The 20,326-nt window shown below is 39.6% G+C and overlaps 1 protein-coding gene across 2 annotated transcripts in view; it reads right to left on the reverse strand.

Annotated features, from left to right (window-relative positions):
• LOC149074077 (mutS protein homolog 4-like) overlaps nt 1-20,326 on the reverse strand; it is a 64,693-nt gene that overhangs the window by 32,766 nt on the left and 11,601 nt on the right. For both annotated transcript variants that reach the window (XM_089246566.1, XM_089246565.1), the window contains exons 2-3: nt 2,445-2,490; nt 2,171-2,295 (exon numbers count right to left, since the gene is read on the reverse strand). In XM_089246566.1, coding sequence (XP_089102692.1) covers nt 2,171-2,295; nt 2,445-2,455 — 136 coding nt within the window. In that variant the 5' untranslated portion in view covers nt 2,456-2,490. The remainder of the gene's footprint in view (nt 1-2,170; nt 2,296-2,444; nt 2,491-20,326) is intronic.

A 20,326-nucleotide genomic window follows, 5' to 3' on the forward strand; every position in this document is an offset into this window, starting at 1 on the left:
TCGACTTTTTGTATTGATTTACAGACGTGCCAACTTTTGAAATCCGGAGATTCTCCCGAGGGGGACCCCCCCCCCCCCGACACTCAGACTCGATCAAAAAAAAAAGTTCAACCAATCAAGAAAAAATTACATTCCCCCCCCCCCCTTAAGGCAGGTTCTGCATTGCCTCTGAGCAGAATATAATTCCATGTCAGTCTTTCCGTGCAGAATAGAGAAATCACATCTACATACTGTTCAAAAAATATGCGTTTCTTTTCGTGAATGCTATCAGTGATTCTATCTTAGGTATATGAACTCTTATAAGCTTTATATTTTAGCTTTATTATAGCTTAAAGTTTTTTAACTATAGAAGTCTTTCTGAACACGTTTAATCGGAAAAAACAATTTAAGGTATCCGACTACCTTTCTTGTCACTTTTCTTTAGAATGGTTCTGGAGTGAACTTTAAATACATTTTTTGATATAAAGTGTCTCGAAATGGTGAAAACAGTGACAAATTTTGGTCTATTTATTATATTTTCTATGAAAAAGTCATTTTTATGTCAAATTTTAGGCAAAATTCATGTGATATTCGAAACACGATTGCAAAAAATTATATTAATGAAATGCTTTGTGATTTTCACAGTGCATTTAGCTAGTAATGTTGCAGGTATGAAACAAAATTTAAAGGATTGCATGATATGTTCATAAGTTACACCAAAATATGTTTAAGTACGTGTGAATTTTTTTAAATTTCATCCTACATTTTGTCTATAAAACACTGTAATTCAAAAAATATGTGATAGACCTTAGATTTTGGTTCATAACCTCAAAAATATATAGCAAAATATCACATTAAAATTTCATAAAGATGCAATGCATCAATTTTTACAAATCATGTCACAAAGTCAAGTAAAATGTCAAAAATAACATTCTTCGTAAAACACGTTTGAAGTCTTCATTCGCGTATTACTTGTATGTAAAAATGCAGCACTAAAGTGAACGCAACTTTGATTCTAAGCATCATGTAAACAAAACAAGGCTTTTATAATAAAAAAAAAAATGAAAATCCATATTTTCTTCCAAAATGACGTTTTCAACGTAGTTGGATACCTTAAAAAACTCAAATTACAAAGCTGCCGGCGAAAATACGTGTTAACAGCATGGCTGTTAATGGAATACAATAACGATTATACAGGAATTTTGGCAACCAAGGGCTTCCCCCCTGATAAATGATTGCAGATAAACGCTAGGAAAACAAAGTCGCTTCTTTGCCAGTTGCTTAAATGCGGTCACAGAGACTTTTTTAAGGCTGTGCTCTTGATGGAAATAACCAAGGCTGTTCTCTATGGGTGTTTTCCCTAACGACGATGGTAGCTAATCATTGACGCCACAGCAACGTGAAAGTTTGCATAAGATCTAATTTTCTGCTAAAATCCAGAGAAATTTTAACAAATCCGGAGAGCGGGAAGAAGGATGAAAAATCGGGAGAGTTGGCAGGTCTGGATTTAGCACAAGGATGTTCAATTGGCTGCGATTATTTATTTACTTTGCATTCAAGATTGAGGTTTTCAAGTACTGGTAATGAACTGGCTTTTATACAAATACAACGCCACAACTGGCAAATTGCCCAACGAGGTGGCTGACTTAAGACATCATGGATCCCCGAGCCACTTTTTGGAGGCCCTACCTACTACTGCTACACCACACATGACATGTGCACCCCCCCCCCCACGGAACCCCCAACCAATGTACGTGTGCTTGTAGTGCAACCTGACGTAAAGTTTGTTTCTGTGTAATGCTTGTTATGTGTAGTGCTGCCATCTGCCACCAGTTTTTTTCTAACTATGAGCTAGTGAAGTGTTATGATTGAATAATTTATCGTTGTAGGACTGTTGCTCTCTGTGGCAAGACTTTTTAACAGAGAGATTGGCTCGCATTTGCGCCTTGAAGTTGGGAACCACAGAAAACAAACTTCAGCCGACCACCACTGTGGGGTTCGAACCCAGATCCTCGCATCGCGAGTCCGTCACTATAACCACTCGACCACCACAGCGGCATTATTATGAATTTAGTTGCCTGAATAGAAATATAAATTATTTTAAGCATTTTTGGGCATTGGTGGATATAAAATTGATTTTAAAGTCTATCAGAAAATGTGAAATGATAAAAGTACATTTTTTTTAACTCACCACATTGATTGAGGGAACTGTAGCTTGCAAGGGAAAGCAGAAAATTGATAGCGAACACTGATTCAATCAACTTATATACACAACCCAAACTTTCTTGTATAACTTTCAAAATTTCGCTGACAATACTACGAGAGATTAAGAAAACTTCTTTAACATTATAAGTAACAAAACCATAAGTTCTAAGAAAAGAGGAAATTTTATTTTTTAGCCATATGAAATAATAAAATTTGGGCATTAGAGATGCAATTGGAGTGGTAGAGAATTCTTTACTTACACATTGCTCATCAAGTAAATCTCATTTAATGATTCTTTCACACGATCTTGAAAAATTGAACAAAATATACATCGGAATAAACTTTTGCAAAAAATAAACTTATTTAAAACATACAACAATAAATTAAAATAAGTTTTCAAGTGATTAAGAGTACATATATAGTTTTAAGATAGCCTATAATGCTATTAGAGATGTGCTAAATGTTTCACATGACAATATTTTTTAATGATTTATATATCAACAAGGCGGGTTTAAAAATAAATTATATAACATTTCTATCAAAGTAACAATAAAAATATACAACCCCACACAGTGAGCTTGAAGTGGAAATATTTTTTTTAAAGAAAAATGATATTTCAATTATATAATACCATTTTCTCTCTCTGGAAAACAAATGTAAAAAAAAAATTAATTCGTCAAATTTGGATTGTAGATGAAAAGTTTTTTCATAGACCGCAGCACTATACTGTTCAAGATGGAAAGTAGTTTTTTTATTGTTTATGCTCACTGATACTATCAGTGGCTCTTTGTTTGTTGTGTGGTCAAGATGTTTTTTTGCCAGAAGCAAAGCATTTTTATGATTAAGCAATATTTTTCAACTTATTCGTTTCAGATGTTCAAAAATCAATACCCAAATGTTTCTGTGCCCAATAAGACAACAATCTTTACATTGGTGTCTCATTTTTGAGAAACTGGTAATGTTGAAGTGTAACGTACCCATAGACATCCCCATGGAAGAATCCTAATCTAGTCATTTTTATTACTATTAATTTTTTTTCATCTTACCTTTGTTGTGCCCTCCAATGAATGAGAGGCCATGTACAGAATTTTCAAATTTCTTGAGTTTTTAAGGAAACAGTTATTTTCCGGATATTATGCTGAGGTGAACTCGGAAAGAAAAATCATCTTTGTTCAGAGTTTTTATTTCCCCCCTGCAGATTTTCTCCCCTCTGGTTACATACCAAAAATTGCAGTACTTTTGCAGATATTTGCTGGCATTCAAAGACAGTGTCTATACAACGTAAATTCACCTTGTTCCTATAAGATTACGAATGCACATTTTTAAAAAATCTTAAAAGGATTTGGAATGCCAGTTCAAATTGTAGAACATTTTCCGAGATTGTTAAGAAAAAAGAAACAGAATCTGTAAAAAGTCAACCTTCAATATCCACAGTTTTGTCATCTAGCTGCTATGCGGGTAGTCGCTGTTTCACATCATGAAAATCACAGACGTGTATGCAGAATCAGCTTTTGGAGGGGCACGAGGATTTCTTACACAGAAATTGAGTCACTAACACTCAAAAATAATTTTAAATTAACATATAGTACAAGAATGTATTTTTTTCAAAAATATTTTTCATTTTTGATCTTTTTGGGGGGCCTCCTCATAGCCCCCCCCCCCCAGATTTCGCCTTTGGCAAAAATTCAGGTATGGAACTTGTGATTGCGCAGTGGTAATCGGCTAAAAATACAATTTTCTCAGGTTTTCCAACTTGAGTCGGCTATTCCGTTGAAAAAAACTCTGGTTGCCATGCCGATCACAGTTACCTGCAATACATATATGTAGCCTATACATTAAATTTCAAATCCACACATTACTAATTTTGAGGATAGATACAGGGCCGCAACTGAGGGGGGAGAGTAGGCAGGTCTAGTGCCCCGGGCTTTGGACTTCAGGGGTGCTGGAGAGAATTCACTCTTCATAACTTTTTCTACATTACATGGGGTGCCAAAATAGTGCTTTCCCCGTTTGAGAAAGTATCTAGTTGTAGCCCTAGATAGATGGCACTACTTGCTGAACACAAAATGTGCCAAATGCTGGGCACGCAAGTACACTGATAAGTTTCCCCAACACAAATTTGACATAGCTCCCACACTTAGGTGTGAAAATGTGGCAGTTAAATGGTGACAGATCAGAGTGGTGGACCATCAGGGAGGGAAAATAAAAAAATTATTCTACAACGAAATTGCTTCGCAAGAATTTATATGAATAGGGAAGGATTAGATTGGATTCAAATTTTACTGGCACAAGGACCAATTAGGTCAAGCTGCGTGAAAACAAATGACCATAAAAAACTAAGACAAGACTTGTTCTTGGGTCATTCCACTTCAAATCACCTGCCAAAATGACACCAATAGTCTCAGATTTAAATGATTTTTTTTTATTTGTTGCATTCGCCATCCTTATTAACCATGTGAAATATTATTTGCATATCTCTAAAACTTTTTGAGAAAAAAAATGTTGAAATTTATCAAAAACTGATGCAGATGACTTTTCCGAGGCTCAATTTTTAAGCGGCATTGTTTGAGAAAATAAATCATAACTTTTCTAATTTTCAATATATTCAAGTGAAATTTTCACTAAAGTGTTCACAAAAACATACAGAATATGAATATAATAATGTAATATATAATAAATTTAAATAAATTTAATAAGTTATATATAATAAATAATAAATCATATATAAATCATAATTTTTATTATATATAATAAATTTCTATAATTCATACACTTACATTTGAAATTTACTTGCAAAAAATTATGTAAACTTTGTTTTTGTGGAATTTTTCGTTAGAAAAAATACAATTTTTCAAACATATTTTTAGACCAGAGGCACAGCAGTTACCAAAACAACTTTTATTTTAAATTTCTCCTAAATATATGAAGTAAAATACTGGAGAAATAAAAAATAATAATAATAATGGTTTTTTGACCGTTAATATGTTTATTCTGGCTCGTAACACAAAATTCATCGAAATAAGACTGTAGGATTGGATTGGATTTTCAATTTATGGGCGCAAGGACCAATTTGGTCAAACTGCGCCAAAGCAAGACATAAAAATAAGAAAGATGTCCTTTTGTCGTGTCAAAAAACTAAAACATATAAAAAGGAAAACAAACGTAAAACAATGACATAAATTGTAAAAACTATAATTTGTCATATAAACCAATGGCTTTGATGAATTTGAAAATGCGAGATGCATTGCTATTGTCATTTAAAATGTCATGAAGTGAAAGATGACTCTGACCAAAAGCGGCCGTAAAATGATGACGATGATATGAACAAGTAAAAGCATGAGCAATGGTCAATGGACTTTGACAATGAGGGCACTCTGGTTGACTCTCTCGTAATAACAAATATGATTGTGTTAGGCGACTGTGTCCTATGCGCAACCGGGCAAGCAGAACTTCCTCCTTTCTGTTAGTTCTGCAGCTCGAACGCCAAAGGCCAAGTGTGGGCTTGATGGCATGAAGTTTATTATTTATCTGATGGTTCCAATGATCCTGCCAGCGGTGATGCATCACTTCCCGGAGGATTGAGAAGTGGTCACTGGCAGGTACCAAAAGGTTATTGTCAATGTTAGTTGTTGTTCGAGCTGCGGTGTCTGCTTTTTCGTTGCCCGGTATTCCTACATGACCTGGTACCCAGTATAATTTTACTGTGGTACCATGATGAATGAGGTAATGCAGTTCATGAAAAATGGCATGAATGAATGGATGAGTGTGAAACGTACAGGAACACAGTGCTTGTAACGCGCTGAGAGAGTCACTATAAATGATGCATCGTCGGTGGCGTTTGCGTCGTATATGACGTAGAGCCTGAAGGATTGCGTACAGTTCTGCCGAATATATAGTGAATGTGTCTGGAAGTTTGAAAGATGTCTCCTCACAGCAGATGTTGGCACAACCGACATGGCCAGGGCTCTTGGAGCCGTCGGTATATATGGGGAAGTACCTGTTGTACCTACCCCTGTGCCTAAAGAATATCTGTCGATATATGACATCTGCTGTGGTGGCTCTAGGGTATAATGATAATGAAAGAGAGACATCTGGCAGAGACTGCTCCCATGGTGCCAGTTGCCAAGCAACTGGGGCCACACGACTGATGTCTAATTCTAGTTCTTCCACAAGTGCCCTCATACGAAGACCGTAAGATGGAACACATGAAGGGCGAGCAGCAAAAAGTCTATGAAATGAGGGATTAAAAATGACACGATGAAGTGGATGACCTGGTAAAGACTTCATTTTGATATAATATTTCAAAGAAAGTTGTTGGCGTCTTGATGTCAGTGATGGTTCGTTGCATTCGACATACAGGCTCTCCATTGGAGACGTCCGGAATGCTCCAGAACAAATCCGCAGGGCGAGATGGTGGACTGGGTCGAGCACACTCAGATAGCTCCGAGGTGCCGACCCGTATACAATGGAGCCGTAGTCGAGCTTCGATCTAATTAAAGCTTTATATAAGTGGAGGAGCGACTTACGGTCAGCTCCCCACGATGTAGAAGAGATGACCTTCAAGAGGTTCATCATCTTCATGCAACGAGCTCTTAATTGCGCAATTTGAGGTTTGAAAGTGAGTTTCTTGTCAAATGAAATGCCGAGGAATTTAGTATTTTCTACAATAGGTATTAGATTGTTATTGAGAAACCATTGTGGGTCATCATGTAGGTCTCGACGCCGACAAAAGTGCATAGCAACAGTCTTGTCAGCGGAGAATGAAAAGCCGTTATTATGAGCCCACTTGCTAATCTTGTTGAGAGCGGTTTGTAATTGTCTCTCGGCTGACCTCATATTCACTGATTGGTAAGATATCAACAGATCATCCACGTAGAGTGCGCCAGTGACTGACAACGGGAGTTGGTTCAACACACCGTTGAGTCTTAAAATAAAAAGTGTAACACTTAAAATGCTACCTTGAGGTACACCTTGTTCTTGAATTTGGGGAGCTGATAACGTGCTTCCGATCCGTACCTGAAAGATGCGGCGAGCAAGAAAGTTCTTAATGAAAATGGGCAAGTTGCCCCGCAAGCCGCTATTATAGAGGTCAGAAAGAATTCCGTGCCTCCAAGTACGATCGTAGGCCTTTTCTATGTCGAAAAATATGGCTAGCATATGCTCCCTCTTCACAAATGCTTGTCTTATTGATGTCTCAAGGCGTAACAAATTGCATGTTGTGGACCTGAACCGTCTAAAGCCGCTTTGATGTTTCGATAAAATATTGTTAACCTCAAGGTAGTGAGTAAGGCGATAGTTGACCATGCGTTCCATGAGCTTACATAGACAACTGGTCAAAGCAATAGGTCTGTAACTGTTAGGTTGTTGAGGATTTTTGCCAGGCTTCGGGAATGCAAGAACAATGGCTGCTCGCCAGGTGTCAGGAAATGAATGACTGACCCAGATCCGATTAAATAATATGAGTAAATGTGAGAGTGATTCAGATGAGAGATGCCGAATCATGGAATAATGAATGGCGTCGGGCCCTACAGCTGAGTCAGGACTTCGCTGCAAGGCCGTCGTCAGTTCATGAAGGGTGAACAATGAGTTGTACCCCTCCGGTGTAAAAGGCCGGAAGGTGTACGATGTACGTTCGGCCGATGATTTAATGGGATGAAACGATGGGAGATAATTCGCATCACTGGAGACAGTGGCGAAATGGGCTGCGATGGTATCCGCAATATCCCTCACATCGCTGATGATAGTGCCATTGGTGTTTAAAATGGTGATTGGATGAGACGGATAATGACCATTGATTTTTCGGATCCGGTCCCAAATGACTTTCGATGAAGTAGATGAATTGATTCCCGTGGTAAACTTTTGCCAGGACTCGCGTTGAGCCTGGCGCCTGGTTCTTCTCGCTATCGCCTTTGCTTTTAAAAACGCCAACTTGTTGTCATGGGTAGGATACCGCCGGAACCTACTCCATGCTTTCTTTTGTGCTTTAATAGTAAGATTACATTCGTGGTTCCACCAAGGTTTAGGAAATTTAGGAAGTTTCGAGGAGACTTTGGGTATTGTTTCATTTGCTGCAGAGATGATACAACTGGTCACAAGGTCGACACAGTGGTCGACGTCGGGTTGCGAAACCATATCCTCCGTGATTTCTGCCTTGACCGTGAAGTCTGCCCATCGGGCGGCCACAAGCTTCCACCGAGGAGGACCCTCAGGTATGCTATGGGTTCGATCAAGGCACTTAACCACTAGAGGAAAATTATTGCTCCCGTGGAGGTCCGGATCAACCAACCAGGACCAGTTGGGCAAGAGTGAGGGTGAACATAAGGATAGATCTATTGCAGTGAAACTATTGTTTGGGGCATGAAAATGAGTGAAACTGCCATCATTCATGATGGCGAGGTCCATGTCTTCTAACAGCCGTTCAACCATTTCGCCACGTGGGGTGTTGCTGTTAGAACCCCATATCATGTTATGTGCATTGAAGTCTCCAAGAAGAAAAAATGGTGGAGGTAATTGATCAATCAGATCTTCTAGATCTTTCTGTAAGATGGTGTCATTTGGTGGCAAATAAATGGAACAGATGGTAATTCTTAGGCCTGTAGAGATTTCCACCGCGATGGCTTGCAGGTTCATGCGCAGCGTTAGAACGCGTGACGACACGTAATGTGGAACCAGCAGAGCAACACCGCGGCAGGCTCTACTCCCGTCATCGTAATCAATACGGAACAGGGAATGTCGCCTGATGTTCCATGTCTCCGAGGGCTTTGTAAAAGTTTCCTGGAGTGCCACGCAAACAGGATGATAACGATTGATCAAATCCTTGAGATCTTCATAATTGGATCTAAGACCACGAATGGTCCATTGGATTATGTTGGCCATAAATTAGGTAGAAGTAGACGGTTCGAGGTCTTTAAATTTATTCCGGTCTAGTTTCCGGCGAGTACCACCAGATTCTGATAGATTATCAAGATCCATGTCACCAATTGACTTGTCATCAATTAGTGACACATTCTTGAGGGTGGGACATTTTATTGCTCTCTGTATTGCTTTTCTTGAATATCCGGTCTTTTTAGATTTATTTCCAGAATTAATCTTGGGTTTAGTAACAGTAGGTTTTTTGAATGTGTGCACTGTTGCTTTTCCTGCCTCTTCTTCGGAGGTAGTGGACTCCCTCCGTAATCCAGCAGAGCAACAGCAGCCACAACTATTACACGGTTGGTTAGATGATGATGTTTGAGTTGATGTATCAGCTATTGGTTCAGTCTGAGTTGTTACGGATGCTTTGGTGACATTGTTAGTCATATTAGCTGATGATGGATTTGTTACCATATTAGAATATGATCTATTACCTATTGGAGTTTGGTTAGAGGTTATACGACGGCGTGCTTCGATATATGAGATGTTATTGAGGACCTTGATCTTCTGGATCTCTTTTTCTTCATTCCATTTCGGACACTTTCTGTCAAATGCGGGGTGGTCGCCACCGCAATTGACGCACTTGAATGGTGAATTAGTGCAGTTGTCCGAAATGTGGTCCTTCTCACCGCATTTTGCGCAGGTGGGTTGACTGCGGCACGCCGTTCGTGAGTGACCGTATTTTTGGCAGTTAAAGCATCGAACAGGGTTAGGAATGTATGGCCGGATTTTTAGGTTATAATAACCTATTTTGATATCTTTCGGCAATGTTGGTGATGAGAATGTGAGAATTATGTTTCGTGTGGGAGCTGGATTGCCATCTTTGCGGCTCATAATATGTTTGGCAGATGTTACGCCTTGAGACGCCAGCTCTTGTGTTAGTTCTTCTTTATCCATGTTAATTAAGTTAGTATCTGAAATGACACCACGTGAATAATTCAACGTGGGATGGATTTTGACTGTTATTGGAATGTCTCCGAGAGATGTGAGCTTTTGAATGAGTTCGGCTTGTTTGGATGTGTTAGTCTGGATGAGAAGGTCTCACCAAGCCTTCACCGATTTCAAGGTACCAACTGTGCCATAGAGAGCTTTATCTATTACAAATGGTGATACTTTGGCCAGCGGTTTTTCAGCATCTGAAGAGTGCAGAAAGAAAAATGAGACAGTTGATGAATTTGAAGCAGTTACATTGACATGTGTTTGGTTTGAAGCAGTTACATTGACATGTGTTTGGTTTGAAGCAGTTCTTTGACGTTTTGGTGCATTTTGATTTTTTCCCATATTTGAATGGGTATGGTTCCACTCCCACCCACCATGCCCACCATGGAGCCCTACAAGGGGACGCGCACACGTAACCGGTGAAGGTTAGTAGCAACGTCAGGTTAGGTGGGAGCTATACACCACCAAAGCAGGCGAGCAGACGCGTTCAAGATCCAAGATCGTCGTGAAGCAGCACCAACAAACCTCAACGACGTCCGGCAGGCCCGGCCCCTCTACCTGCCCAGTAGTGTAACCCCTTCAGCCACCGAGGCGACCACAGCCGATTGACCTGGACGGGGCTAATCCAAGCCTCCCGTTTCGGCTGAATCCGAGGCCAAAGCTAGCGCATCAGGCTAACCAGGATCCCCATCTCCAGCCTCACGGGTCTCCACGCACGGCAAACACGCAGGTAGACAGCGTCCCAGACAGAGCATACGCTAGAAGCAACGCCCCGTCTGGGAGGACCCCTCCCCGCCTAAGCGGGGTCCACAATGAGGGGTTGGACACAAGACATAAACATGTACAGGACAAAACAAGACGCAAGACAAGTACTGTAAGATGTGCAGAAAAAAAACATGTAATCTTGGCTATTGAAAGTGAAGGATATGAGCACAAATAAGCAATGACGTGTGATAGATTTAGCATTACCCAGGGTGCACCACGAGGAGGCCTATCACATTACACCCCGGTGGGGGGGGCAGGCAGTTTAGTTCTAACACTTTTGTTTTAGTCTTCCCAATGAAGCAGCAGCAATTACTCTATCACCTGCTGGGATGATAAAGTCTTATAATTAAATAAGACACCAGCTGCCCTCTGAAGGAGAAAGACCAATTTGCCATAGTTCATATCTTCACAGAAGCTATTATTATTTTTTACAATCATCATCACAACAAGAAACATCACATCTTATATATCACCACCAGGCATTATATACATTAGGTTTTCAATTCTACTTTCTTCCATCTGCCTCAGCTACAACAATTAGGTTGTAGCTGGTAATTATTTCATTCTTTGTGATTTAATGCCTCATATTCTGGCTTTTTATCAGCAATTTTAAATTATTTCTTGGGAAAAATATATAGAGGCTTGTGTAAATATTATAATGTAGATTTTTTTTTTCACACAAGTATAACCATTTGATATTTATCATATACATTAAATATATGTTTATTAAAATATATGCTGTAAAAATCAAAGTAATTAAAAAAAATTTAACACTGTTGTGGTAAAATAACTTTATAATTAAGCATGTTAAAAAACTTCAAAAATTAATCTATATATATGATTAATATTATCTGGATTTATCAAATAAAAAATAATTCTTTATGCAAAAATACACTGCTGGCCACCGTAAATGCAACACCGTGAAGGAAGCATGCAAATAATATGAAATTTACAACATGCATTAGCGGAGGTGAGATATGCAAATGATTAGAATTTCAGCGCAGACGCACATCACGCGCGCCTGTGGCGCCACTTCAAAGCGCTATTTAAGGCTTGGAGATTTCGACGATTTGAAGTACGGCAATTGTGTTTTTCTTGTGGTTTTTTCAAAAAAACGATCAATTATGCCTCGTAGAAAACAGCGATCATCTTTTGATCAAGTATCCGAGTTCGACAGAGGAAGGATAGTGGCCTACCGAGATTGTGGATTATCTTTCAGGGAAATTGGTAGTCGTGTTGGACGAAACCAAACAACTGTAATGCGGATATGCGATCGTTGGATGCAGGAGGGTACGACGGACCGACGTGTTCGATCGCATCCACCTCAGTGCACCACTTCACGTGATGACAGGCGTATTGTTCATATGGCAGTGACGGATGAGTGACAGATGGGTATGGAGTGACAGATCGCTCAGCCACATCACGAACCATAGCACAGCACATTCAGTCTGTACCGCATCATCCAGTGTCTGCGCGTACCATTCGACGTCGTTTACAGCAGAGTGGTCTGTCCGCAAGACGTCCATTGCTTCGTCTACCCTTGACGCAGAACCACAGACGTCTCCGCCGCCAATGGTGCGATGAAAGAAAGATGTGGACGGCACAATGGAATGAAATTGTCTTTACTGACGAGTCACGCTTCTGTCTGCAACACCACGATGGTCGGATTCGAGTCTGGAGACACCGTGGAGAGAGGATGCTGAACAGCTGCGTTATGCACCGCCACACTGGTCCTGCACCGGGTATTATGGTATGGGGCGGTATTGGATATCACTCTCACACTCCTCTAGTACGCATTGCCGGTACTTTAAAAAGCCAGCGCTACATCTCCGAGGTGTTGGAGCCAGTTGTCCTTCCTTACCTTCAGGGCTTGCCCACAGCCATATTTCAACAGGATAATGCGCGACCACACGTGGCACGCATTGTCCAAAGGTTCTTCGTCAATCGCCAGATTGAATTGCTTCCCTGGCCAGCTCGCTCTCCGGATCTTTCGCCGATAGAAAACATGTGGTCCATGGTTGCTCAACGATTGACCCAGATTACATCCCCAGCTGCCACACCAGATCAACTTTGGCAACGCGTGGAAGCTGCTTGGTCTGCTGTACCCCAAGAACACATCCAAAGTCTCTTTGAATCAATGCCGAGGCGTGTGGCAGCAGTGATCTCCAACAATGGCGGCTACTCTGGCTACTGATTTTGGCAGGAACCACACTTCACAGAAGTCTATAAATTTAATCATTTGATGCTTGGTCAACATGTTATCTACAAAATAAATATTGTTGCGATATCTCTTGTCTTTCTTGGTGTTGCAATTTGGATGGCCAGCAGTGTATATCAGATTGCAAAAGTTCGTCTTTGTTGCATCATAAGAAATATTTATAGATCAATTAAAAGTGAAATTAATTATTTGGAATTTGAACACTTCTAAGAATCTGAACATGAAGGTTTAATTTGAAAAATTATTTTATTCACCCAAAACCTTTTTTTTCCACCAACTCCCATTTGACACATTACATTAACATTTCTAATTATTTCACGAATTCATTTAATCCTAGAATTTTAAAATTTATTAATTGTTTTGAATTATTGCATTAACTACTCATGAAACTTAATTTAATGAATACTGTAATAAATGTATAAGTGTACATGAAAAATAAAATATAAATTTCTTTTTACTAAGCATGAATCATTATATTAAGTCAAAATGTACAAATATAATTAATGTAGTCATATAAGTGCAATTGTGTTTTGTTACTCGAATGTATTAACTGTCAAAATAATGTTTACTTTTCTAGTCTTCTTAATATATTAATAGGATTAAATTTTAAAAAAATTGAAAATTCATGCTGTGCATCCAAAAAAAAAAGTGTGTAAAAAATTGTGTTAAAAATAAAAAAAATAATAAAAAAATTAAATTTAAATGACTTATTCCCCTCTAAGGTTTGCATTTTTTTTATTCATAATCTGCATTTTTTGTGAGCATTTTAGTGGAAATTTCATTTGAATATATTGAAAATCTGCAAAGTTATATATTTTCACAAATAATATTGCTTGAATGGGGTTAGCCTAAGAGACGTCATTCGTGAGGTTAGAAAACATTTTTTTTTCTCAAAAAGTTTTTGAGATATGTACATGAAACTTTGCATGGTCAACAAGCATGGTAGAAGCAATAAATAAAAAATAATAATTTGAATCTGGGATGATGGGTTGCATTTCAGTATCTAGTTGAATGATTTGAAATCGGAACGATACAGTCGTATTTCGATGAATTTTGTGTTGCGAGCGAGAATAAACATATTAACGGTCAAAAAACCATTATTATTTTTTTTTTTTCCTCCAGTATTTTACTTCATATATTTAGGAGAAATTTAAAATAAAAGTTGTTTTGGTAACTGCTGTGCCTCTGGTCTAAAAATATGTTTGAAAAATTGTATTTTTTCTAACGAAAAATTCCACAAAAACAAAGTTTACATAATTTTTTGCAAGTAAATTTCAAATGTAAGTGTATGAATTATTTTTATTCATATTCTGTATGTTTTTGTGAACACTTTAGTGAAAATTTCACTTGAATATATTGAAAATTGGAAAAGTTATGATTTATTTTCTCAAACAATGCCGCTTAAAAATTGAGCCTCGGAAAAGTCATCTGCATCAGTTTTTGATAAATTTCAACATTTTTTTTCTCAAAAAGTTTTAGAGATATGCAAATAATATTTCACATGATAAATAAGGATGGTGAATGCAACAAATAAAAAAAAATCATTGAAATCTGAGACTATGGATGTCATGGCTGGGTGATTTGACAAGGAATGACCCTCTTGTCATGTCAAGTCAATAGGTGAAACTATGTATGAAACGTAAAACAATGACATGACGCAATGGTCAGATAAAATGTCAGGGAGTGAGAGATGATTCTGACCAAAAGTGGTAGTAAAATAATGACAATGGTGTGAACAAGTAAAAGCATGAGTAACGGTCAATGGACTTTGACAATGTGGGCACTCTGGTTGGCTCTCTCGTAATAATAAATATGATTGCGTGAGGCAACTGCGTCCTATGTGCAACCGGGCAAGCAAAACTTCCTTTTGGTTAGTGCTGCAGCTCGAATGCCAATGACCAAGTGTGGGCTTAATGGCATGTAATTTGTTATTTGTCTGGTTACTCCAATGATCCTTCCAGTGGTGATGCATCACTTCTCCGAGAATTGAGAAGTGGTCACTGGCAGGTACCAAAAGGCTATTGCAAACGTTTGTTGTTGTTCGAGCTGTAGTGTCTGCTTTTTCGACTTCCGCTCCTGATGGGTTTCTGAATTGTGAAACCCAGAGAAGTTTCAGGGTATCCGGCCTATTGACTGCTGATGGGGATGCCCAGTTCTTCCCCATCTTTCAAAATCTGTGTTTTGAAACCCAGAAGCTCTAAGTTCAGGTTGTAAACATGGCAGAAGTCAAATCAAGATGAAGGAACGAACCAAGGAACAGAGTCCTGGAGTTCAGGTCATTGGCAGTCGGCATCCACTAAAAGATCTCCAAATGATCGATGACCAAGGATCAAACTACGGAGATGTCAGAAGGCGGAGAAGAACTGGGTATCACCATCAGCAGTCAATAGGCAGGATACCCTGAAACCCCGGGGTTTCAGCATTCAGAAACCCATCGGGAGAAGCCATCGCCTGCCAGAGCTGAACTGCAAAACTTAGATTTTTTCTTTAGAAAAATTGAAACTTAGTTTATTCAGTTCACAACATTTTTTTAAATCTATGTTATTGTTCCCAAATGGTCCAGTTGAAATGCTTTTAACTAACTTAATGACCTAAGCAGAGAATGATAAAACTACCTAAGCGGTAGAGTAAGTAGTAGTTGACACAGTTTCAAGTAGTTTTGGAAATGTGCTCGTGACAGCATACAACCAGTATTTAAGGGGGAAATTCCCAGCCGCACATGTCAGACAAGCCAATCAACTTCAAGGTCAAATAATTTACATGCAGAAACAAATTTTTGGGGAAAAACAACATTCCAGGATGGCAACACTGAAAACATTAACATTGAAGGTCTATCGGTGGCATACGATCCCGCGGAGCAGTTCCGGAGGGCACAACAAAGGTAAGATGAAAAAAATAAATAGTAATAAAAATGACTACATAAGGACTCTTCCGCGGGAGGAAGTCAATGGACACGTTACAGAAGACTACAGGCGAAGTGGGTGTCTGTCTGTACTGAGCCAGCATGGAATGTGTGAACTAAAGGACAAAACGTTGAAATGTTATACTCTTCACAGAGCCCTGAAGAAATTAGAGTTTAGCACCTGTCATGTTCTGGAGTTGAAAGCTACAGATCAGATCAAATGTCAGAATTCAGTGCACCAAAAACTCATACGTTTGAAAAGTCTCTCAATTTCATGCCAAAAGAAAGTGTGGGTACATTTTTTTTCGAAATAGAGGATGGGAAACTACAAAGATATTTTCCAGTAATTCATTGCACTGTTGGATGAAAATGAACGTTTTTGATTTTTGCAACAGAATAGAGCAACCTGCCATACGTCTAATGAGAAAATGGATTCCCCCACACACTTTTCGATGATCACTTTATTTCAAAAGGATTGTGATCTGGTGATCACATTTCCCCTTATTTTCTTCTTGTGGGGACACCTGAAGACAAATGCACAAGAATAACCCCCCATTTCATCAACTGAAAAAAAACATCTTTTCTGCCCATCATCCCCCTGAGAAAAGTGGTCAGAAACCAGGCAAAAAGAATGCACACTTGCATTCACGCAAAACGCTCACAATTTGATTACGTTGTAACATTTTGAAACAAACTTTGTTTTTGTATCCACAAATGTTGTCTTATTTAAACTATATAGTTTTGATTTATTTCTTGAAAGCATTTTAAAAATAAAATATTTTAAAATGGGTTGCGTGAATTTTATATCACCCTGTATAAATCAACACTTAAAACATAAATTGATGAAAATTTTGTAGTAGGGAGGAATTGAGTGTTTTTCATCTTTAAAGAATATTTCTGTACTGAATTACCTGATATTAAACAAAAACTGTATACTCTAGAACAGCGGTTCTCAACCTTTTCTGACTTGCGGAGCCCTTTTCAGTGAATAATTTCTATGGCGGAGCGCTGCTTAACAAGAGGATTGGATTGGATTGGATTTTAAATTTTCTGGCGCAAGGACCAATTTGGTCAAACTGCGCCAAAACAAATTATAAAAATAAGAAAAATCATCCTTTTGTCATGTCAAAATACTAAAATCATGCATGATAAAAAGCAACGTAAAGCATAAAAAAATGACATGAATTGTAAAAATCTATAATTTGTTATAAAAACCAATGGCTTTGATGAATTTAAAAATGCGTGATGCATCGCTGTGGTCATTTAAAATGTCATGAAGTGAAAGATGACTTTGACCAAAAGCGGTCGTAAAATGATGACGATGATGTGAACAAGTAAAAGCATGAGCAATGGTCAATGGACTTTGACAATGTGGGCACTGTGGCTGACTCTCTCGTAATAAAAGATATGATTGTGTGATACGACTGTGTCCTATGCGCAACCGGGCAAGCAGAACTTCCTCCTTTCGGTTAGTTCTGCAGCTCGAACGCCAATGGCCAAGTGTGGGCTTGATGGCATGTAATTTGTTATTAATTTGATTGTTCCAATGGTCCTGCCAGCGGTGATGCATCACTTCCCGGAGGATTGAGAAGTGGTCACTGGCAGGTACCAAAAGGTTATTGTCAATGTTAGTTGTTGTTCGAGCTGCGGTGTCTGCTTTTTCGTTGCCCGGTATTCCTACATGACCTGGTACCCAGTAAAATTTTACTGTGGTACCATGATGAATGAGGTAATGCAGTTCATGAAAAATGGAATGAATGAATGGATGAGTGTGAAACGTACAGGAACACAGTGCTTGTAATGCGCTGAGAGAGTCGCTATAGATAATGCATCGTCGGTGGCGTTTGCGTCGTATATGACGTAGAGCCTGAAGGATTGCGTACAGTTCTGCCGAATATATAGTGAATGTGTCTGGAAGTTTGAAAGATGTCTCCTCACAGCAGATGTAGGCACAACCGACATGGCCAGGGCTCTTGGAGCCGTCGGTATATATGGGGAAGTACCTGTTGTACCTACCCCTGTGCCTAAAGAATATCTGTCGATATATGACATCTGCTGTGGTGGCTCTAGGGTATAATGATAATGAAAGAGAGACATCTGGCAGAGACTGCTCCCATGGTGCCAGTTGCCAAGCAACTGGGGCCACACGACTGATGTCTAATTCTAGTTCTTCCACAAGTGCCCTCATACGAAGACCGTAAGATGGAACACATGAAGGGCGAGCAGCAAATAGTCTATTAAATGAGGGATTAAAAATGACACGATGAAGTGGATGACCTGGTAAAGACTTCATTTTGATATAATATTTCAAAGAAAGTTGTTGGCGTCTTGATGTCAGTGATGGCTCGTTGCATTCGACATACAGGCTCTCCATTGGAGACGTCCGGAAAGCTCCAGAACAAATCCGCAGGGCGAGATGGTGGACTGGGTCGAGCACACTCAGATAGCTCCGAGGTGCCGACCCGTATACAATGGAGCCGTAGTCGAGCTTCGATCTTATTAAAGCTTTGTATAAGTGGAGGAGCGACTTACGGTCTGCTCCCCATGATGTAGAAGAGATGACCTTCAAGAGGTTCATCGTCTTCATGCAACGAGCTCTCAACTGTGAAATATGAGGTTTAAATGTAAGTTTCTTGTCAAATGTAATGCCGAGGAATTTTGTATTCTCTACAATAGGTATTTGACTATTATTTAAAAATAATTGTGGGTCATCATGAAGCTCACGACGCCGGCAAAAATGCACAGCGACGGTTTTGTCTGCGGAGAAAGAGAAGCCGTTATTATGAGCCCACTTGCTGATCTTGTTGAGTGCGGTTTGTAATTGTCTCTCGGCTGACCTCATATTCACTGATTGATATGATATCAACAGATCATCCACGTATAGTGCGCCAGTGACTGACAACGGGAGTTGGTTCAACACCCCGTTCAGTCTTAAAATAAAAAGTGTTACACTTAAAATGCTACCTTGAGGTACACCTTGTTCTTGGATTTGGGGAGCTGATAATGTACTTCCGATCCGTACCTGGAAGATGCGTCGAGCGAGAAAGTTCTTAATGAAAATAGGCAAGTTGCCCCGCAAGCCGCAATTATAGAGGTCGGAAAGAATTCCGTGCCTCCAAGTACGATCGTAGGCCTTTTCTATGTCGAAAAATATGGCTAGCATATGCTCCCTCTTTACGAATGCTTGTCTTATTGATGTCTCAAGGCGTAATAGATTGCATGTTGTGGACCTGAACCGTCTAAAGCCGCTTTGATGTTTCGATAAAATATTGTTAACCTCAAGGTAGTGCATAAGGCGATAGTTGACCATGCGTTCCATGAGCTTACATAAACAACTGGTCAAAGCAATAGGTCTGTAACTGTTCGGTTGTTGAGGATTTTTGCCAGGCTTCGGGAATGCAAGAACTATGGCTGCTCGCCAGGTGTCAGGAAATGAATGACTGAGCCAGATCCGATTAAATAAAATGAGTAAATGTGACAGTGATTCTGGTGAGAGATGCCGAATCATGGAATAATGAATAGCATCGGGCCCTACAGCTGAGTCAGGACTTCGCTGCAAGGCCGTCGTCAGTTCATGAAGGGTGAACAATGAATTGTACCCCTCCGGTGTAAAAGGCCGGAAGGTGTACGATGTACGTTCGGCTGATGATTTAATGGGATGAAACGATGGGGGATAGTTCGCATCACTGGAGACAGTGGCGAAATGGGCGGCGATGGTATCCGCAATATCCCTCACATCGCTGATGATAGTGCCATTGGTGTTTAAAATAGTGATGGGATGAGACTGATAATGACCATTGATTTTTCGGATCCGGTCCCAAATGACTTTAGATGAAGTAGATGAATTGATTCCCGTGGTAAACTTTTGCCAGGACTCGCGTTGAGCCTGGCGCCTGGTTCTTCTTGCTATCGCCTTTGCTTCTAAAAATGCCAACTTGTTGTCATGGGTAGGATACCGCCGGAACCTACTCCACGCTTTCTTTTGTGCTTTAATAGTGAGATTACATTCGTGGTTCCACCAAGGTTTAGGAAATTTAGGAAGTTTCGAGGAGACTTTGGGTATTGTTTCATTGGCTGCTGAGATCATACAACTGGTCACAAGGTCGACACAATGGTCGACGTCGGGTTGCGAAACCATATCCTCCGTGATTTCTGCCTTGACCGTGAAGTCTGCCCATCGGGCGGCCACAAGCTTCCACCGAGGAGGACCCTCAGGTATGCTATGGCTTCGATCAAGGCACTTAACCACTAGAGGGAAATGATTGCTCCCGTGGAGGTCTGAATCAACCGACCAGGACCAGTTCGGCAAGAGTGAAGGTGAGCATAATGATAAATCTATTGCAGTGAAACTATTGTTTGGGGCATGGAAATGAGTGAAACTGCCATCATTCATGATGGTAAGGTCC

This window comes from Pholcus phalangioides, unplaced genomic scaffold, assembly GCF_987345545.1.
Source record: "Pholcus phalangioides strain wild (caught in Gottingen) unplaced genomic scaffold, Ppha-v1.0 ptg000017l_1, whole genome shotgun sequence".
In the NCBI taxonomy this organism is placed as follows: Eukaryota; Metazoa; Arthropoda; class Arachnida; order Araneae; family Pholcidae; genus Pholcus; species Pholcus phalangioides.